The sequence below is a fragment of the Bos mutus genome, chromosome 7 (genome assembly GCF_027580195.1).
Source record: "Bos mutus isolate GX-2022 chromosome 7, NWIPB_WYAK_1.1, whole genome shotgun sequence".
Classification (NCBI taxonomy): Eukaryota; Metazoa; Chordata; class Mammalia; order Artiodactyla; family Bovidae; genus Bos; species Bos mutus.
The window spans coordinates 43609429-43631780 of record NC_091623.1 but is presented as its reverse complement, the minus strand read 5'-3'; the positions used below and the strand labels follow the sequence as shown (position 1 = coordinate 43631780).

Sequence of the window (22352 nt, the reverse complement as noted above, 5' to 3'; positions counted from 1 at the left end):
TAGATATAATTGCCCTTTTACTTTTTTGTAGGATATGGAACTTGGAACTCTGGGACAAACAGAGGCAAGTATTATTCCCATGATCACTCTTCTCTCCCTTGGGATTGGACTGGTTGAGTCTTTCTGCCACTGTGCAGCTTAACCAAGGTTTCGGAATGGGGCTTGCCTTTGGGGGTCCAAGGTGCCCTGGGGCTGGCTGTTCCTTCCCAGAAGGCTGGGCCCATCCAGCCTTGGGTGGCTAAAATCCAGGCTTGTCTCTGTGACCAAAGGTGTTCTTGTCTCTTTGTTTGTCTGTCTCTCCTCGCCCCCTCCATCTTGTCTGTCTGTCTGTCTTTCTGTCTCCATCGTTGCAGGCTACGAGAACTATGGTTATGGCTATGGCTATGGCCAGGATAACACCACCAACTATGGGTATGGTATGGCCACTTCAAACTCTTGGGAAATGCCTAACTCTGACACAAATGCAAACCCTAGTGCCATGGGTAGTGCCAGTGCTGATTCCGTTTTGTCCAGAATTAACCAACGCTTAGATATGGTGCCGCATTTGGAGACGGACATGATACAAGGAGGCGTGTACGGCTCAGGTGGAGAAAGGTGAGTGGGCACCAGCCTAGGGGCGAAGGCTTTGCAGGGTCACCCTCTGCCCCCTGGCAGTCTCCCTCTCCTGAACTTCCTGTTATATCTGTCTGTTTTCTCCTTCTTTGCTGTACTGCTGGGGCTTCCCAGAGACTGTGTAGGGTCTGTTTCACATTCCTTCTCTGGCTTGTGTCCCGTCCTCCCTCCATCCTCACCCATTGCCTGGTGGTGAGCCTCTTTTCCAGCTTGCAGAGGGCCAAGCAAGCCCACTCTGGGCTGGTTTCACTGTGACCTCTGAGTGGCTCTTCTCAGGATCATTGTTGAATGACTCTTCCCTCTGGAGACAGCCATTTGAAGTCCTTGCAATACTTTGCACCCTGTACTCTGTCAGGGCACGACCGTTTGGGTTGTGTATGAAGGATGGGGTGAGCCCTCGGGCTGAGCACGGCGAGCTGTGCCGTCCCACGTAAGGCACGGGAAAGATGGGGGCACATCCTAGCCACCCTTAGTGCCTTATCAATGTGTAGCTGTTGAGCCTCAGAAGTGCCCCTGTGGGGAGCTGTTGATGTCCTCACTTTGTAGATGAGGAAAGTGAAGCGCCCATGGGTTGCATCTCTTACCCAGAGGCACACAGGAGCTGGGCCTCCCACTCAGATCTGCCTTCAGGTTTGTGCTTGTCTGATCTGGTGCTGGCCCAGGAGTTCTGTGCCCTAGTGAGAGGTTTCGGTGAGAAGGGCACATGTATTTCTACCACGGGATGGAGTGAAGTGGCCTAATGGCTCCAGTTGACAGATGGGAGAGAGTAAGGAGGGGCCTGGCCAGACACTGATAGGGCCAAGTGAGGCTCCAGGAGCACTAGGGCTGAGGGTGCCAAGGAGACTTCTGCTTGCATGGGCTCTCTAGCAAGCAGAAAGTGTTAGGGGAGGCCCAGCACATCCCCTCTCCTTGTGCCTGATAGTCATCGTGTTGGATCTGAGGCTGCCAGATGGTGGGGCCGGGGCAGGGGGGCTTGGGGGGTGGTTGGGCTGACATTGCTGCTGGTGCCAGCTGCCTGTGTACCATCTTGCAGCAACCTAAAGCTGGAAAGCAGGGTTCAGAGACAGAGTGACAGTTGGGTCGCCCTGGCCTCTTCTTTCATGCTGCTGGTGCTTCTTAACTACCCAGCTTTGGCAAAGAGACGTGTGGGGCCTGGGCCTGTGGGCTGCAGCCGAAGTTAGAATAGCTGTCTCTGATTCCACAGTCAGAACGTCTGGCTTGCTTTCCCACTTGCTGTGTAGGCTATGATGCCCTGTCCTGGGCACCAGGGATTATACGAGCTCATAAGAGTTCTGTTCTTGTCATTGGGCAAGCTTGCAGCGTCTTTCCTGGCAAACGTTCTGTATTCTTTTTTGTTTTCAGTGGTGAGGGGGTTTGAAGGTTTCCTGTGAAAGTTACCAGCCCCAGTGGACAAAACACTGATGCTCTGGATTGCCCACGTATTACGGGATGTTGGGATGCTTGGCTCTGCCCCTCGAGGAGCGGCCTTGGGCATTGTGACTGCCACAGACACATGCACATTTCCTGTGGCCCTGCTCTTCCCCTGAGACCTACTCTACCCTAGTAGTCAGTCCTTGTTGGGGTCTGAAAGCTGGTGCGTGGTCATATGCAGGCTTGGGGACATGAGCTGGGGGGAACTGCTAGCTTCTAGAAGTCTGCCCCGAGAAGCCTTTTAAGTTGGCATTTCTAAACGTTGGTTCTCTACAGTGGGCTGGGGTAGTGCTGGAGTGGGTCTTCTGTCCCTGAAACGGGACGGTTTGCTGGAAGGCAGGAACAGAAGGGTGAGGGGACCCGAGGCCCCCTTGATGCTTGTCATCTGCCTCTGCAGGTATGATTCCTACGAGGCCTGTGACTCGAGGGCTGTCCTGAGCGAGCGTGACTTGTACCGTTCGGGCTATGACTACGGAGAACTTGACCCTGATATGGAAATGGCCTATGAGGGCCAGTACGATGCCTACCGCGACCAGTTCCGCATGCGTGGCAGCGACACTTTTGGCCCACGGGCTCAGGGCTGGGCCCGGGACTCCCGAAGTGGCCGGCCGATGGCCTCGGGCTATGGGCGCATGTGGGAAGACCCCATGGGGGCCCGGGGCCAGTGCATGCCTGGTGCCTCCCGGCTGCCCTCCCTCTTCTCCCAGAACATCATCCCTGAGTACGGCATGTTCCAGGGCATGCGTGGCGGGGGCACCTTCCCAGGTGGCTCCCGATTTGGCTTTGGGTTTGGCAATGGCATGAAGCAGATGAGGCGGACCTGGAAGACCTGGACCACGGCTGACTTCCGGGTGAGTGAAAGGGGCCCCTCCTGGTCTGTGACTGAGAAAGTGAAGGGCCTGAAGCCGTTTACCCTGACCCTGCTCGCTCTTTCTGACCCAGACCAAGAAAAAGAAGAGAAAGCAATGCGGCAGTCCTGACGAGCCAGACAGCAAAGCCACCCGGACGGACTGCTCTGATAACAGTGATTCAGACAACGGTGAGCCCGTGTGCTGGGCCCATGACCCTTGCCCTCTGCCCCATGGGCCTCCTGCACTGAGCTTGCTTCCTCTTGCCTTTCAGACGAGGGCACAGAGGGGGAAGCTGCAGAGGGCACGGAAGGCGCTGAGACTGTGGAGAAGGGCTCCAGAGCAGTAAGTGGCCCCAGCCCTGCACTCTTGTCTGTCTGTGGGTGAGGCCTGCGGACAGGGGGCTGCTTGAGCCCCGGCGCCCCAGAGCAGGCCTCTCCCAAGAAACACAGGCCAGCCTGAGTTATCCCTGCATGCAGACATGATTAGCACAAGGGAGTGGAGGTCTGGTAGAGGGCGCAGGCTGCCGGCAGCCACTGATCAGAGGCTGGGTTTCCTTTTCAGAACATGGCCCAGTGAGGCCTCTGTGCAAGGCCTGCTGGGAGGCCGTGAGGCGCCAGCTCTATGCCGGCCTGGTACAGGGCCTTGTCATTTACAGCTGTTTGGAGCGACTGCACAGGCTTTAACACTGACAGTCTGAAATTGTGTCTTAGGAAGGAGAAGACGAAGAGGGAAAAGAGGAGGGGAAGGAAGGTGGCAAAGAGGATGCAGAGAAGGGTGAGTCTTCTGAGTGGCCGGGCACTGGGGACTTTTCCAGATGGCTTGTGGCGGGAGGGGGCCAGCCAAGGGCAGGGTCTTGGCAGAAATATGCCCAACTTGGATCGTCCCGGTGTGGCTGACTATGTACTGGTAGGGAGTAACCTCTCTTCCTCTGCCTGGTTCCTACTCTGGCCCTGATCTCGAGACAGTACACTGGTTTTGCCTTCAGGTGGGCGGGGCAAGCAAAAGTGTGGGGGAACCCCAGGCTCAACCCCTGCCCTCAGGCCCTTAGTAACATGCAGTTCCAAGTCCTCAGTGGCTGGTGTCCAAGCTGGGACCCTCGGTGCAGTTTTTACGGCTCTGGTTTGCATGTCCTTTCCCTTAGCACCTCTACAGCCCCTGTTGGGAGTCCGTGTCTCCCTATTCGAGTGATGAGCGCCAGCAGGTACCTAACCTAAATCCAGCCTCAGCCTACTGTTGCCGCGGTACCCAGTGTGGGTGGGCAGGGCCATGTGAGCTTTGGGGCCTTTACCCTTGGGGGCTGCACTCAGGCCCCACCTGAGGCCTTCCTGCATTCTGCCACCTGGGTCCTCTGAACTTTTGCCAGTGTCCCCACTGAGACAGCCTCTCTTTACCTTCCAGCTTCCCTGTGGCTCACTCTGCAGAGTGTGGATGTCCTGGAACGTAGTGGGGTCAACTCCCCGCCCATCCCAGGGCACCCGGTCCTGCTCGCAGCCAGAGGCCTTGCTCGGACAGCTGCTTTCAGAATGGACCCCCTGGAGTAGACAGTGGATATCCAGCCAGAGGCCGTAGACTGGTAACCGTATCCTTCTGTTCCCACAGGGGTCCTGAGCGCCCAGGATGAGAGTGGCCAGGCCAAACGCAAGTTGCAGGCAGGCAAAAAGAGCCTGGACAAGCAGAAAAAGCGGCAGCGAGACCGCATGGTGGAAAGGTAACCAGCTTCCCTCCACCCCTTTGCCTCTGCCTCGCTCTGGGGCTGCCTCCAGGAGAGCAGGGCCATAGCTCTGCTGCCTCACCGCCCTCTGGCCTCCCTTGGGAGCCGTCACCTGCTCGGCCGTGCATGGACCCTGCTTTCCGCCAGGCCCAGCTCCCAAGGCCTGATTCGTCCCCTGCCCCTGTGCGGCCGCCTGGCGACCGCTAGCGACTTTGGCCTGAGATCTCACCCTGCTCAGCACCGTTGCCCAGAAGCTCCGGCGCTAGGTCACTCGGCACATGAGCCCCGAGGTGTACTGGGGGCCTGATGCCCCTGCGGGAGGGGGCCAGCTCAGCAGAGACTCAAGGTCCAAGGCGCCTGTGCCACCCCAGCTAGCTGCCAAGAGGCCGTCACCGTGCTCAGGAGAGATGGCAGCACCTGTGGGCTGTGGCAGCCTCGGGCCTGCCCTCTGCCCGGCCCGCCGGCCCTGTCAGGCCGGGCCTGTCTGCGGCTGAGCCCTTCACGCCCCTTGGTCGGGTCTGTCTGCCCTCAGGGCTCCCGCACTGGCGCTTGCCTCCTCCTCCTCCGCCTCAGACTCTTGCTCTTGCTGGACCTTCCTCAGCCTCGCCGGCGCCCGGCCCCTGGGCTCTCCAGACAAAGCTGACCCCGTGGCCCAGATAAGGACGTCCGGCAGAGGTAGGGACCTGCCCCGAGGCCTCGGTGGCGGCTGGCCTCTTCCGCCCCTTGCCACGGCGGCCTGCTCCGGCCCAGGCCCCAGACCCCGGGCTTCTGCTGTGGACACGCGGCCCAGACAGAGCACCTCGCTCAGGTGACTCCAGGCTGCCCTCTGGCAGGCCGGGCAGGCGCCCTCCTTCCAGCTCAGACTGGTCTCTTCTCAGAAGAGGAAGATGAGGCAGCAGGTGCCCAGGCCTGCTTGCCTCCCATCCCTCCCGACACTACCCCCAAGCATTCTGAGCAGAGGATGGGCTGGGTCTTTGAGCCCCTCAGCCCCCACAAGGAAGATGCAGCACCTTTCCGGGCCCTGCCTCAGGACTGCGTACTTCACTCTGCACTCAGGGCCACCTGGCTCACGCCAGGGCATCCTTCCTTCTGCTCCCCAGCTGGGCCAAGTGCACAAGCTCCTGCCCAGCCTCGGTAGAGAGGCCCTCCAGCAACCTTCCAGCGACTCCTTGCCTGTTGCAGCAGCTGCTGCCTCAGGCTTCAGCCTCCTGCCTGTGGGAAGGAAGAGCTCCTGCCCTGTCCCCTACGTTGCAGTAACTGCAGCCTGCAGATGTTCTGTCCCTTTGCACTCCCAGCCCCACCGGTCCTAGCCTGTCCCCCTGCTGGGACCACACCTCAGAGGCCCATGAGCAAGGCCTGTTTCAGGGCTCGCAGCTGGGTTGGGTGAGGCAACAGCACCCTTCCCCAGAACCCTCTTGGTCTCAGCTCTGCGTTTCCCTCCTGTGGCAGGATCCAGTTCGTGTGTTCTCTCTGCAAATACCGAACCTTTTATGAGGATGAGATGGCCAGCCACCTTGACAGCAAGTTTCACAAGGAACACTTTAAGTACGTAGGCACCAAGCTCCCCAAGCAGACAGCTGACTTTCTGCAGGTGAGCCTTGGAGTGGTTGGTACAGCTGCTGTTACCCTGCAGACATAGAGTGGCCCACACAAAGCTTGCTATCTCCTTGGTGTATCCGGCAGGAATATGTCGCCAACAAGACGAAGAAGACAGAGGAGCTCAGAAAAACCGTGGAGGACCTTGATGGTCTGATCCAGCAGATCTACAGAGACCAAGATCTGACACAAGGTGAGGAGGTTCCATCCCAGTCCTACCAGGCCGGACCTCAGCCTTCCCTCCTCTGGTTTTCAGAGTAGGGTCACAACACCCCTCTGTTCCCCCAGGGAGGGTCAGTGAGAACAACCTCAGGCCCACGTGGAAATGGCAGGGTGAGGTGAGGAGCTGGTCTGGCATTTTCCCCCAACTCCTGGGTCTTTCTTAGGTGTCTGGGACCAGTGGCGACTCCCTCCTTCTCCCCTCTACAGAAATTGCCATGGAACATTTTGTGAAGAAGGTAGAGGCAGCCCACTGCGCAGCCTGTGACCTCTTCATTCCCATGCAGTTTGGGATCATTCAGAAGCACCTCAAGACCATGGATCACAACCGGAACCGCAGGGTGAGTGGCCACCAGTGCCCTCCCACCATCCTGTGGGCTAACTGGCTTAGGCCTCTGGGGAGGTGCTGGAGTCATGACCCCTGCCTGCTCATGAAGAGCTGCCAGGGGCAGGAAAATAGACACATCTCCAGCCCAGAGCAGTCAGCCACGCTACAGAGGGATGGGAATTGGTGATTCTGCCTGGCAGGTGGTGGCATCAGAGCCAGACCTTAAGAAGAAGTAGGCTGTGGGAAATGGGGACCTGCGTATGCATAAGGGCCAATGGCCAGATTAGGTTCAGACACCAAACAGGGAGAAGCATATGGTACAAGTGTTGTTGGAGGAGGGATTGGACATAGGTTTACAAGGGCTGGGCTGAGGGCCCTGGTCTTGCTCCTGTAGGCAGCAGAGTTTTTAAGTGGGGGACTAGAAGGATTAGGGAGAAGGCAATGGCACCCCACTCCAGTACTCTTGCCTGGAAAACCCATGGACTGAGGAGCCTGGTAGGCTGCAGTCCATGGGGTCGCTAAGAGTTGGATACGACTGACCGACTTCACTTTCACATTTCCCTTTCATGCATTGGAGAAGGAAATGGCAACCCACTCCAGTGTTCTTGCCTGGAGAGTCCCAGGGACTGGGGAGCCTGGTGGGCTGCTGTCTATGGGGTCGCACAGAGTCGGACACAACTGAAGTGACTTAGCAGAAGGGTTAGAGTTGGTATTAGACTAGAGACTTTGGGTACTTGTTCTGGGAAGGAAGTGGGATCAGTGAAGGGCCTTGGGAGATGATGGAAGAGCAGTTTAAGAAAGTGAATAGGAGTTCGGCATGAGGGAGTGATGAAAGTCTGGGTTATTGCAGATTTCTGGCTTGTTTAACTGGTGGACAGTGGTGCTGCTAAGATGAGGAGGGTGGGGTAGTATATGGTACAAGAAAAGGAGCGAGTTTGGCAAGAAATTGAAAAAATTCTGTCTTGCATTCCAGTGTATTCCCAGGGCCTAACACAGAAGCCAGAGTGGGTGTTCTTTTGGTTGAATCGGTGACATCCTGAATTAAAGCTGGCTGTTAGAGATCAAGTGAGCGGGGTGGGGCTTTGCAGTAGGGAGAGAGCTGGGAGGCCCAGGGCCAGGTCTGGGCTAGAAAGAGAGGCCTGGCTACCGTCACCCTGGATGATGCTGATAGACCTTATGAGCAGATGTAGCAGTCAAGGGGAGTGTAAGGAATCATTTCTCAACCTTTTTCCATGCCCATCAAATTCATCTCTGTTCTTTCTCAGTGCAGTGATTCTCAACAGTGGGATGGGCTTAGAGATCTGGCTGGGGTGGTGGAGGAGATTCGGGATTGGCACATACCGTTGACAGATCTGAAAAGATACAGAAAATGTCCGTTGGCTTTGGCAACAGAGAAGCTGTAGGGATCTTGCCATGGTGAGATTCTTGGATTGGTAGCTGATAAGGGTTGAAAGAGAACAGAGAGCAGACTATAGAGACTGGATAGTGCATGGTATTAAAACTTGGAAAATTTAGGTGAAATGAATGATAGCTAGCAAAATATAAACTGATTCCAAAGCAAGTTGCAAAAAAAAAAAAATTAGCTGTAACAACCAGCAGCCATAGAGGGGATTGGAAGGGTACTAAAAGATACTTTGAAGACACCAGAAGTAGTTGGTTATAGAGAGTTCAAATATAAATACTATAGTCTGTAAAATGCCAGATTTAGAAGTAAATAAAAAGCTTCTAGTTATTATTAATTTTGGTAACAGTTTTATTGATGCTCAATTCCCATACCATACAATTCATCCATGTAAGGTATACAAGTCAGTAGTTTTTAATATATTCACAGTTGTGTAGCTGTCAGCACAATTATAGAACATCTTCATCACCTCAGAAAGAAAGCCACACCTTATAGCTGTCACTCTGTAACCACCATACTCCCCAAACCTTAGGCAACCACTAATTTACTGTCTGTCTCCATGTATTTCTAGGCATTTCATATAAATGCAGTCACCATAGTATGTGGTCTTTTGTGATTGGCTTCTTCCGTTGAGCATGTGTTCAAGGTTCATCCATAGTGTAGCGTATCAGAACTTCATCCCTCTGTGTGGCCTAAACCTTTTCTCTTGTATGGATCTATACCACATTTAGTTTATTCATGCTTTAGAATTTGGATTGTTTCCACCTCTTGGCTATTATGGGTAATTCTATTATGATGCAAATTTTTGTATGGACATGTGTTACGGTTTTTTTAGACAGGAGTGGAATGTCTGGGTCAAATAGTAACAGTTTAACTTCTTCAGGAACTGCCAGCTTATCTTCCAAAATGGCTGTACCATTGTATATCCCCAACAACAATGTGTGAGTTTTGATTTATTCATATGTCACCAGTACTTCACCAATACTTGTTATTATCTGACTTTTTGATAACAGCCATTCAGTCATTGAGGTGTGCAGTGAGTTGTATCTGTTGTATTTTTCATTTGCATTTCCCTGATAACTGACCAATGATTTCTAGCATCTTATCATGGACTTGTTGGCCGTTTGTCTGTCTTCTTGGAAGGGAAGAAATATCTGTTCAGATACTTTATTTTTTAACTGTGTGGTCTTTATGAGTTAAGGTTCTTTATATATTCTAGATACAACTTCTTAATCAGACATATGATTTGCAAATATTTTCTCCCATCCCATGGCATGGGTTTTTTCACCTTGATGTGTCTTTGCAGCACAAAAGTTTAATTTTGATGAAGTTCAGTTTATCTAAATTTTTTTCTTGTGCTTGGGGTATCATCTAAGAATCCATTGTCAAATAAAAGGTCACAAAGATTTATCCCTTTGCCTTCTTATAGTAAGGGTTTTACAGTTTTAGCTCCTACAATTTGGTTTTTAATGCATTTGAGTTAATTTTTGTATGTGGTGTAAGGTAAAGTTCAACTTCATTCTAGTCCATGTGATTTTCCAGTTGTCCCAACATCGTTTGTAGAAGAAAGTATTCTTTCTTTGTTGAATGGTCGTGGCTCTCTTGCCAAAAGTCAGTTGACTACAGCTCCCTGGATTTATTTCTGGACTCTTTATTCTATTGTTCTCTGTGTTTATCCTTATGCCATTAGCATACTGTAACTTTGTAGTAAGGTTTAGCATCAGAAACAGACACCTGTAACTTCTGCTTCTTTTTTTTTTTCAAGATTGTTTTGGCTATACTGTGTTCCTTGAGATTCCATGAATTTTAGGACCAACATGTCAGTTTCTACAAAGAAGCCAGCTGGTGTCCTAATGGGACTATATTCAATTTCTGTATCAGTTTGGAGAGTATTCCTTTCTCAGCAATATTAAGTCTTCCAATCCATGAAAATGGAATGTCTTTGCTTTATTCAGAATCTTTAATTTCTTTCAACAATATTTCAGTTTTCAGTGTATAAGTTTTTTATTTGGGGGATTATTAGTTTATTCCCAAGTATTTCATTCTTTTGATACTAATATAAATGGAATTGTGTTCTTTAATTCCATTTCTGAGTTGTTCTTTGTACCTGTTTCAAAATAGAGTTGATTTTTGTTTGTTGATACTGTATCCTATAACCTCACTGAAGTTGTTTATTAATTTTAATCATGGATTTTTTAGCATGTTCTGTATATCAGTTGTCTGCAGATAGAGATAGTTATAGTTTAACTATTTCCTTGCCAATATGGATGCCGTTTAAATTTTTTTTTTTTTTCTTGTTTAATTGCCCTGGCTAGAACATACAACACAGCCTTGAAGAGAAGTTCCTCCCTGCCCCTCCTCTTGTCCCTGGGGGAAGCATCCATCTGACCGCCCCTCCTCTTATCTCTGGGGGAAGCATCAGTCTGACCGCCCCTCCTCTTGTCTCTGGGGGAAGCATCAATCTGACCGCCCCTCCTCTTGTCTCTGGGGGAGCATCGGTCTGACCACACCTCCTCTTGTCTCTGGGGGAGCATCGGTCTGACCGCCCCTCCTCTTATCTCTGGGGGAGCATCGGTCTGACCGTTGAGTGCGCTGCTTAGCTGTGGGTTTCCCATAGGTGCTCTCTGTCTTGTCGTTGAGTTCCCTTCTGGTTGTTGAATTCCAATCTGGTCGTTGAATTCCCTTCTGGTTGTTGAATTCCCTTCTGGTTGCATCTTGTTGAGTGTTTTTATTCTGGAATGGCATTGGAGTTCGTCAGATTCTTTTTCTGCATTTATTGAGATGATCGTGTGATTTTTGTTTTTTATTTATTGATACAGTATATTTCATTGACTTGAGGGTGTTAAGCCACCCTTGGCGTTGTTGGGAAAAATCCTATTTGGTCATGGTGTATAATTCTTTTTAAATGTTGTTGAATTGGCTTTGCTAATATTTTGTTGAGAATTTTTGTATGTGTACTCATGAGATATTGGTCTGTATGTTTTTTTGTGATATTTATGGGTTTGGTATCAATGTAATACTGGCCTCATTGGAGGGACTGATGTTGAAGCTGAAACTCCAATACTTTGGCCACCTGATGAGGAGAGCTGATGCATTTGAAAAGACCCTGATGCTGGGAAAGATTGAGGGCAGAAGGAGAAGGGGACAACAGAAGACGAGATGGTTGGATGGCATCACCCACACAATGGACATGGGTTTGGGTGGTCTCCAGGAGTTGGTGATGGACACGGAGGCCTGGTGTGCTGTGGTTCATGGGGTCACAAAGAGATGGACACAACTGAGCGACTAAACTGAACTGAACTGAATACTGGCCTCAAAAAATGAGTTGAGAAGTTTTCCTTCCTGTTGTTTGGAAGTTTGCGAAGAATTGGTATTGAATTGGTATTAGATTGGTAGAATGTGCTCTGAAGCTGTCTGGACCTGGGCTGTTCTTTGTGAGTAGCTTTTTTTTTTTTTTTTAAATTACGAATTCAATTTCTGTACTTCAGTTCAGTTCAGTTGAGTCGTTCAGTCATGTCCGACTCTTTGCGACCCCATGAATCGCAGCACGCCAGGCCTCCCTGTCCATCACTATCTCCCGGAGTTCACCCAGACTCACGTCCATCGAGTCAATGATGCCATCCAGCCATCTCATCCTCTGTCGTCCCCTTCTCCTCCTGCCCCCAAACCCTCCCAGCATCAGAGTCTTTTCCAACGAGTCAACTCTTCGCATGAGGTGGCCAAAGTACTGGAGTTTCAGCTTCAGCGTCAGTCCTTCCAAAGAAATCCCAGGGCTGATCTCCTTCAGAATGGACTGTTTGGATCTCCTTGCAGTCCAAGGGACTCTCAAGAGTCTTCTCCAACACCACAGTTCAAAAGCATCAATTCTTCGGCACTCAGCTTTCTTTATAATCCAACTCTCACATCCATACATGACCACAGGAAAAACCATAGCCTTGACTAGACGGACCTTTGTTGGCAAAGTAACGTCTCTGCTTTTGAGTATGCTATCTAGGTTGGTCATAACTTTCCTTCCAAGGAGTAAGCATCTTTTAATTTCATGGCTGCAGTCACCATCTGCAGTGATTTTAGAGCCCCAAAAAATAAAGTCTGACACGGTTTCCACTGTTTCCCCATCTATTTTCCATGAAGTTATGGGACCAGATGCCATGATCTTACTTTTCTGAATGTTGAGCTTTAAGCCAACTTTTTCACTCTCCTCTTTGACTTTCATCAAGAGGCTTTTGAGTTCCTCTTCACTTTCTGCCATAAGGGTGGTGTCATCTGCATATCTGAGGTTATTGATACTTCTCCCGGCAATCTTGATTCCAGCTTGTGCTTCTTCCAGTCCAACGTTTCTCGTGATGTACTCTGCATATAAGTTAAATAAGCAGGGTGACAATATACAGCCTTGACGTACTCCTTTTCCTATTTGGAACCAGTCTGTTGTTCTATGTCCAGTTCTAACTGTTGCTTCCTGACCTGCATATAGGTTTCTCAAGAGGCCGGTCACTGGTCTGTTTAGACTTTTCTTTTTTTTTTTTTTTCACCTTATTTCTCTGCACTTGGGATCTTAGTTCCCTGTCCTGATATTCAACCTGGGCCCCAGTAGTGAAGGTGCCGAGTTCTAACCACTAGACTGTCAGGGAATTCCCTCTCTTTCTGAGTCAGTTTTAAGTCTTTCTGGAAATCTGTGCATTTAATCTAATACTCAATTTACTATCATGCATTTATTCCTAGTGTTCCATTATAATCCTTTTTATTTCTGTATTGTCAGTAGTCCCCTTCTTTCATTTCTGATTGCTTTGAGTCTTTTTTTTCTTGATCAGTCTTGCTGAGGTTTAATTTTGCTGACATTTAAAAAGAACAAACTTATGATTTTGTGGGTTTTTTGCTCTTTTTTTTGTGTTCTCTGCTTCATTAATTTCTGTTTTAATCTTCTGCTTGCTTTAGGTTTTTCTCTATTTTAATATAGCCTTTTATAACTGTAAGTTTTCCTCTGAGTACTGCTTTCACTGCATCCCATAAGTTTTGGTATGTCTCGTCCTCACTTTCACTCATCTCAAATTATTTTCTAATTTCCCTCTGCCTTCTTTTTCTTAGACCCATTGGTTATTCAGCAGTGTGTCATTTAATTTTAGCATACTTCTAAATTTCCAAAATTCCTCTCTGTTATTGATTTCTAATTTTCTTCAGTGTAGTCAGACGGTATACATTCCATTATTTCAGTCCTTTTCATTTACTGAAGCTTGGTTTATGGCCTAGTAGTATAGAGTCTGTGCTGTTTTGTACATTTGAGAAGAATGGATATTCTGTTATTGTTGCAAAGTGTTCTTTAGATATGTTATGCCTGTTTGGTTTTATAGTGTTCAAGCCTTTTATTTCCTTGTTGATCTCCTGCCAAGTTGTTGTTTGCATTATTGACAGTGGGATATTAAAATCAGCTATGGTTGAATTGTTGTCCGGTGTGTCTATACTTAAATACCCCCGATGGAGAGACCCTTTTATCATTATAAAATGTCCCTTTTTATCTTAGTAACATTTTTTACAGTCTGTTCGTCTGGTATTAGTATAGTCAGTTCATTTTCTTATGGTTGATGTTTGTATATCTTTTCTCATCCTTTTCCTTTCTATTTATTTGTATCTTTGAATCTATTGGATCTAAAGTTTGTCTCCTGTGGAGAGCATATTATTTGAACTTGTTTTTCTGTCCAGTTTGACCATCTTTGCCTTTTGACTGGATTGTTTAATCCATTTACATTTAACGTTACTATTTTTTTCAAATATTTATTTATCTTCTTTAATGGTTTTTTTGTAAAAATTCGGGGGGGCATTATTAGTGGTTTCTCTAGGCCTTATTTTATATATATTAACTTCAAAAATTTCCTTTAGATACAGTCATTTCAGTGGGATTAAGTTACTCCTGTGAACCTCTCTCTGCATAGGTTTTTGTTATACAAAGTGGTACATCTATATGTGTTACAAACCCAATAATGTAATACAATGTAATTATTATTTTATATAATTTGTCTTTTAAGGATGCCAAAAGAAGAAAGAATAGCAGTTACATATTTCTAGCTTTTATTAAACTAGACTTCTTATTGCTCATTTCTGGTTGTCTTTGAATTCTTCCTGTGGATTCAAGTTACCATCTGTAGTCATTGCCTTATTAGCCCAATACAGTTTTATTCTCCCGACCTTCTTTGTGCTCTTACTGGCAAATATATTACATTTCTCTATGTTACTACAGGTCAAGTAATACAATTATATAGATTTAAGAGGTATATATATTTTTAATATTTAAATATTTATTGTTTTATATAACTCCTTTTAAATTAGTTGAGAGGACAGGAAAAGATACTGCATTTATAGTATTTCTTTATAATTATATGATTATTTTTATTGTTGTTTTTTGTGGATTTGCATTACTATCTGGGATCACTTCTTTTCATCTTGAAGGACCTCCTTGGGTATTTCTTTAAAGGTCTGCCAACAGCAAACTCAATTGTTGTTTGTTGTGGACTGTTATTGTTTCACTTTCACTTTTGAAAGATAGCTTTCCTGGGCACAGGATTTTTGGTTGACAGTTTCTTTGAGCATTTTAAGTATGTTATCCCACTGCCTTCTGGCCCCATTTCTGGTAAGACATCAGCTTTTAACTTTACTGGGGTTCCATTTTAAGTAATGATTCATTTTTCTTTTGCTGCTGTCAAAATTTTTCCATTGTCTTTGGCTCTCAGCATTTTTATTATAAGATGTCTTTTTGTGGGTCTTTTTATGTTTATTTGGAGTTTGTTAGCTTTTTGGATGTGTGGTTTAAAGTTTTTCATGAGATTTACAGTTTATAGCCATTATTCAGATTTTTTTTTTTTCTGCTCCTTTTGTCTTTCTGGTAATCTCATTATGGGTGTGATGGGTCACCTAATGGTGTCAAGGGTTGTTTGAGATTATTCATTTTTCTTCATTCATTCTTCTATTCTCCAGATTGTGTGATCTCTGCCAACCTACAGATTTTGCTTATTCTGCCAGTTCGGATCTACTGTTGAACCCCTCCAGTGAATTTTTCATTTCAGTTCATTGTATTTTTCAGCTCTAGGATTTATATAGTTAACTTCTGTCCCTTTATTGATGTTCCCTATTTGATGAGACAGTGTCATCTTGTACTTCAAGCATGTTTCCTTTTAGTTCTTTAAATGGATTTATAATGGCTGCTTTTAAGTCTTTAAGTCTGACATCTGGCCATGGGCACAGGCAGTTTCTGTTGTTTGCCTGCCTTTTTTCCTGAATGTCAGTTTCCTTTGCACATCTCATAATTTTTTGTTGAAAACTAGACAGTTTATATAATCTCTTCTGGCAACTCTTTGTTCTAGACCTCCCCTATTGTAGGTCTTGTTATTGTGTTTGTTTGAGTGAATAGTCAAAATCTTTTAGTGAAATCTCTTTAATTCCCACAGTGCAAAGCCTGTTACTGTACCTCAGAAGAGGAAGCCATTGGCCAAGTGCACAGCCACTTGGCCTATGGTGGTGGTATTTTGGTGGTAGGGATGGTGGTAGTTTTGATAGGACCACATTTGTCTTTTTCTCATATTGCACCAAGCTGTTCTTCTCCATAAGTTGTTGGCTGATAGCTCTGTTGTTTTCAACAATGCCTAAAGGCATTAAATTGTTCTAATCCAACTGAATTAACCTAATCCAATTAAATAACTTTAATCCAATTAAATTCATTGTTTGAGATTTATCCTGAACCCTAGGGAGGCTCCTTCTACCTGTTTTACTGGTTCTTTTTGGAGACAGCAATGGCTTAGTTTGTGCTGCTTATCAAATCCATGCTCAGTTCAGTTCAGCTCAGTCGCGTCCGACTCTTTGTGACGCTATGGACTGTAGCCCACCAGGCTTCTCTGTCCACGGAATTTTCCAGGCAGGAATACTGGAGTGGTTACCATTTCCTCCTCCAGGGGATCTCTCCCACCCTGCATCGGCAGGTGGATTCTTTACTGCTATGCCACCTGGGAAGTATATCTACCATCCTTTTAATTGCTTTTCTCCACACCCTCCATTGTTTTGAGAGAGCCCTTAGTTTTGAACTCCCCACACTTTAAAAAAAGGAGTTCCTTTGGGCAGAGATTTGGGAGCTCATTGTTTTAAAGTCTGCCTTTCCCTCAGGCAAAACTCCTGAGTCCAGGCTTCTGAGCTAGGAGTGGTGACAAGACTCTGGACTCTGCTGCTTTAGAAGAGAAGGGTTTGGGATTTCCCTGGTGGTGCAAAGACTCAGCGCTCCCAGTGCAGGGGGCTCGGGTTCAAACTCTCTTGGGGAATTAGATGCCACATGCGTCAACTAAAGATCCTCCGTGCTGCAAATAAGACCCAGTGTAGCCAAATAAATATATATATTTTAAAAAAAAAAAAAAAAAAGGAGAGAAGAGGTGTGGAGGCAGCTGTAGCCTCTGGTCAAGTTGGTTTGGTTTGCCTCTCTAGGCATGGGGCCTCTGCCTTACGAACAAGCCAGGGTTAGAGCAATGCATGGTGTTAAACTTCCATTCCATGAGTGGGGCTCGATAGGAGGGAGCCCCACCTTTCAGCTGAATTTGCCCAGAACTTAGCCTCAGCAGCAGGCAGTTAGGGACAAGATGAGAAATGTTTACAGTCCTGCTTCTGGGAAGATACACCCCTCAATGGTGATAGCAGAGTAGAGAGGGAGGCCTTTTTGTTGTTATTGCTGTTGTTGTTTTTAATTATTATATATTGGCTGCGCTGGGTCTTCGTTGAGGTACAGGGCTTCTTCATTGCTGGTCATGGGCTTTCTATAGTTGGGATGAGCAGAACCTATTCTCTTAGTTGCGGTGCGTGGGCTTCTCATTGCACAGGCTTCTCTTGTTGTGAAGCACAGGCTGTAGGGTACATGCTCTTAGTTTCCCTGTGGCATTTGGGATCTTAGTTCCCAGACCAGGGATCAAACCCATGTCCCCTGCATTGGCAGGTGAATGAACCACTGGACCACCAGGGAATTCCTTTAGGAAGTCTTTTTAACCTTAATTCCAAAAATCTGGTAAGGATAATAATGAGATGAAACTATAGATTAGTTCATTGAAGAATAAAAGTGCTAAGTAAAATTATGTTGTCAAGGATGTGAAGCAAATGAAACTTTCATCCATTGATGTGGTGGTTGGTGGTTTAGTCGCTGAGTCATATACAAGTTTCCCGACCCCACGAACTGTAGCCCACTAGCCTTTTCTGTCCATGGGATTCTCTGGGTAAGAATATTGGAGTGGGTTGCCATTTCCTTCTCCAGGGGATCTTCCCGGCCCAAGGATCAAACTCACATCTCCTGCATTGCAGGTATATTCTTTACCACTGAGCCACCAGGGATTCCCAAAATATTCCTAATTATCAATCTAGTGGTGAGTCAAATACGTAACACACTATAAGTAAAATTTGCTTCTGGAATACAAGGATGGTTCAATAAGAAATTAGCAACATTATCAGTATAAAGTCCTGGAAATGAAAACTGTTTATGTGCAAATAATGTGATTATATTCCTAGAAAAGCTGATGATTCCAGCAAAAAAAAAAAAAAAAGTGTTCTTAGAATTAATAGAATTTGTTAAGGGGTTGAAAAAAAAGTGTGAAAGTCGCTCAGTAGTGTCCGACTTTTTGCAACCCCATAGAGGGTTAGGACATACCAAAAGTAGGCTTTCCTGATAGCTCAGCTGGTGAAAAATCCACCTGCAATCCAGGAGACCTGGGTTTGATTCTGGGGGTTGGGAATCTCTGCTGGAGAAGGGATAGGTTACCCACTCCAATATTCTTGGGCTTCCCTTGTGGCTCAGCTGGTAAAGAATCTGCCTGCATTGTGGGAGACCTGGGTTTGATTCTGGGGGTTGGGAAGATCTGCTGGAGAAAGGATAGGTTACCCACTTCAGTATTCTGGCCTGGAGAATTCCATGGACTGTATAGTTGCAAAGAATCTGGGGTTGCAGAGTCACAACTGAAAGACTTTCACTTTCAAAGTAGTAGTAGTTCTTATCCATTCTAATAGTAATAACCAATTAGAAACATAAATGAGGAAACATCTATTCACAATAACCACAAAATGTGTGAAATAACTGGGAATGTAAAGAAGAAAGGTATGGGATCTTAAATTCAAGGATATGAAACAAGCAAGGCCTCAGTGAATGGAAGGAAGTAGTAAGTTCTTAGATGGGAGGTTTAATAGCAAAACAAAACAAAAACCAGTTCCTCCCGTATTACTATTGACAGAGTTAAGTCTAATAGCCAGGAAAATTATACAGCAGTCAGTGAGTACAGGGACTTGCTGTGACAGATATATGACTCATGTAGAGTCATTGTAATTGAAAATAAGTGATACTGGCATAGTGATTTAAAGAATAGAGTCTAATGAAATAGCCCTCTTTGCTTTGGTTTTGGAACTCAGTATTAAAGTCAGTTGCAGATCTCTTATCAGAAACCTGAATGTTTTTTAAAATAATTTTTAGATTTCAGAACAGCTACATGATAGTATTGCCAACATCCCCAGCAGAATCTGGGAAAGTGCCTTGCAGTTAAACCATCAACAATTCTTCAAGTGACTTGTTTAGATAGGATAAATAAAGATGGTATAAAAATATGTCAGCTCATCATTTGCACCAAATGAATTTTAGAAGAAAACCTTTTCCTTTTGGATTTCAGATTTGCAGATAAGGGACTGTAGACCTCCATGTCAATTTGATGGGGGGAAACAATGGTTTATCTTACACATTTCTGGAAAGGAAAGTTGGACTCCTACCTCATACTATATATTAAATTCTCAAGATCTTAAATGTGGGGGGAAAAGAACATTTCGAAGATTGTTGACCTTGACATTAAAGGAAGCCTTCCTGAACAAGCTAGGAAACCAAGAGACCGTGGAAGAAATGACTTCATAGAAATCCGGACAGACAGCTCAAGTGTGCATATCGGATTCGCTGGTGGGCAGGGAAATGCCACGGAAGGCAGCATACATTCTTTTCTCTCACCCTACAGGAAAGACATTCAACAGTGGTAACCTCTAATGCTGATGGAGAGGCGGGGACAAGTCCACTGTCTTAGGACAGGTGGAAGAAGCACAGCCTGCAGTGTTTTTGCAGAGTACTCAGGCACTGTCACTGCAGGGATCGTGTTTAGTAGGATTAAAAACACTAGCATGGAAGTATTTAAGTTTATTCTTAATTTGGATATTATAGCAAAAATCTGAAAACTATGTTAAAGTTTGCTCAGTTGGGAGATATTCTGGTGTGTCCGTCTGTGCACCTAGAGGGCGAAAGATAGTGTGTCAGCAAGTAAGATGTAGTAGTATCCTAATTGTGCATAGTTTTTTTTTCCATTCATAAAATTATTCCACATTATATTTGGATTATTCATAAAAATCTTATAAGACATTAAACAAAGCCATCATCTCAAGTTATTTCCATGTTAACTATTTTTTTTTTACAGCATATGCATGTTAGGCAAGTATATTTTTAAAAAAGTCACAAGCAAAAACCCTGAAATTTAAACATATGAGATTTTTGTTTTATTGCTGTGCTTGATATACATGAAGTAATAGATATCAAGCAATTCACTTTTATTGCATATTTGTATATTTGTTCTTGAGTTACCTGAATACAAAGAACATGAGTGTAGCAAAAGTGATGAAAGCAAACAGCTGGTGACTTTACAAATAATGGAATGTGACACGTTTCTGCCCTTATCCAGAGAAAATTGAGTCACAGCTAAAGGAACACTTCTGTAGCTGTAGTCAACGGTGTGCACATTGAGAGTGCGTATTCCACAGATAACACATGATTTAACATATAATACCCACAGGATATCCATTTCTACTACAGCCTTGTAAGTGCTCCAGAGTTTAAAGAACCCGCAACTACACCTGTGATTAGAACCAGTTATCCCTTTTATTCCCCACCAGGGGAAACCAGTATGTAGGCAGTTTTCTTTTGTGCATCTTTAACTTGTTTCATTTTAAGCATACATGAGGACTATTTTCCCCAAGTAAAAAAGAAAAAAAGATGAACGTGGGGAAAGGGAATAGAAACAGACAAATGAAGTGATTTTCTGAAATGCGAGGTAAAGAATTGGCTAGGGTTGAGTAGAGGTCCCAAAGGTCAGTTTCCCCACCCCTCCAAAAATAGCTTTTTTTTTTTTTTTTTTTTTTCCTGTTTATGACTTTATACTTGGGTTACCATTACTTGCGTTAATGATGGAAGTGAGAGTTGCCTTCACTCATGGAGAAAATCATGTAGCATTTTGATGTAAATCCCCCCAGACACTGGCATGCTCCGCACTCTGTCCCATCACACATCTTATGCCAGGGGAGAGAGAAGCCCTGTTTTAAGACTGCATGGTGGTGTTGTGAACATCTGGTTTACGTAACCACTTTTCCACTGAAGAACACTAAGCTGCTTTCCAATTTTTCACCTCTGCAGCCAGTGTGCTTGCATGTTCCCAATTTTAAATTTAGGCTAGACTCCCGGGAGGAATTGCTGAGAGAAATTTTTACTTTTGATTATTGTTCAGTCGATGAGTCATGTCCAGCTCTTTGCGACCTCATGGACTGCAGCATGCTAGGCTTCCTTGTCCTTTACTATCTCCTGGAGTTGCACAGACTCATGTCCATTGAGTAAGTGATGCCATCCAACCATCTCATCCTCTGTCGCCCTCCATCTTTCACAGCATCAGAATCTTTACCAATGAGTTCTATCACAATGATTTTTAAGAAAATAAACACTTGAGCCTCTCACCAAGAGTGTAAGTGTCTCTCTTTTCAACCTTTACATTTGAGGGTATAATTCTTTATCTTGGGAATCTTATGGATTAAAAGGATGTATATCACTTAAGGGCTTCCCTGGTGGCTCAGATCGTAAAGAATCTGCCTGCAATGTGGGAGACCTGGTTTCAGTTCCTGGGTGGGTAAGATCCCCTGGAGAAGGGAATGGCAACCTACTCCAGTACTCTTGTCCGGAGAATCCCATAGAGGAGCCTGACGGGGCTACAGTCCATGGGGTCGCAAAGAGTTGGAGACGACTGAGCAACTAACACTTTCATATCACTTAAACATACTGTTTGACATTCTTTTCCTGCTTTTATATCCTCCCTGTTTATCCTGCAGAGTTGTGTGTGTTTTAGGGCAGTTGCCCTCTTGTTAGGAGTTGCACATTTGGTTTTTAGTATGTTTGTTCACTGCTTATGAATTTTTATGTAAGCAAATCAGATTGCTGCAGTACAGCTGTAAAGACATGACTTTAATCAGTTATAGTTAAGTATGGAGTGGAAAGATGGACCATTGGAGCAAAGATCAAATCTGGTCGTGGCTCCATGCTTGTAGAGTGAACCCACGCTTGTACTCAAGGGTCCACTTACAGACCTAAGGCAGTCTGGTTGTAGTCACTGGCAGTGCTGGGTCCCGAGGTGGAGGTGGAGAGGTGTGCGGGTGTGTGGGCTCTACCCGACCCGGCGGTGTGAGGGTTGGAAGCTCCTTTGGAATGCCTGGGTCAGCCTCTGCAGCCCTGCCTGCCTTGCCCGCAGCTCATGATGGAGCAGTCTAAGAAGTCCTCGCTCATGGTGGCTCGCAGCATCCTAAACAACAAGCTAATCAGTAAGAAGCTGGAGCGCTATCTGAAGGTGAGGTGCACGCCCCTGGCACGCCGGCCCAGTCCCCAGCCGTGACCCCTGCGGGTTCTCCCTTTCTTCATGTCGTGCCCCTCTCCGCAGGGTGAGAACCCTTTCACTGACAGCCCAGAGGAGGAGAAGGAACAAGAGGAGGCCGAGGGAGGTGCCCTTGATGAGGGGGCGCTGGTCGAAGCGGCCGGGGTCGCGGAGGGTGCAGAGGCCGCGCCGGCGCAGCCCCCAGTGCCTCCAGAGCCAGTACCCGGTGCCGCGCCCCCGCCCCCGCCCCCGGAGGAGGACGAGGAGGCCGTGCCCCTACTGGGCGGGGCGCTGGAGCGCCAGATCCGAGGCATCCCGGGCCTCGACGTGGAGGCTGACGACGACGAGGAGGAGGGAGGAGGAGGCGCTCCATGACTTGGCACGGGCGGGGCTCGCGGGGCCGAGGCTGGAAGCTGAGTCTAATAAAAGTTCTTCCCATCCCACCTCGTCGTCTTTTGTCTGTGTGCTGCACGGTCCACCTGGGCGGGTGCAGGCCTCACCGCTGGGCTGTGTGTCTGCGGGTGGGACCTGGGGCTGTTGGGTTACG

At 46.6% G+C, this 22352-nt stretch overlaps 1 protein-coding gene across 10 annotated transcripts in view; it reads left to right on the top strand.

Moving 5' to 3' along the window:
- The window catches only part of AKAP8L (A-kinase anchoring protein 8 like), a 32041-nt gene extending 9793 nt beyond the window's left edge, over window positions 1-22248 (top strand). The window contains exons 3-14 of one of the 10 annotated variants that reach the window (XR_011464718.1): window positions 32-64; window positions 354-594; window positions 2441-2894; window positions 2986-3082; window positions 3166-3236; window positions 3605-3668; window positions 4494-4602; window positions 6055-6196; window positions 6289-6394; window positions 6490-6539; window positions 6631-6761; window positions 21686-21781. Coding sequence is in view for 4 of the 10 variants with exons in the window: in XM_005904144.3 (XP_005904206.1) it covers window positions 32-64; window positions 354-594; window positions 2441-2894; window positions 2986-3082; window positions 3166-3236; window positions 3605-3668; window positions 4494-4602; window positions 6055-6196; window positions 6289-6394; window positions 6631-6761; window positions 21686-21781; window positions 21872-22180 (1853 nt within the window). In the remaining 6 variants the exon portion in view is untranslated. The other 9 variants (XR_011464719.1, XR_011464720.1, XM_014480941.2 and 6 more) reach the window with 9 other exon arrangements.
- The last annotated feature ends 104 nt before the right edge of the window (window positions 22249-22352 follow it).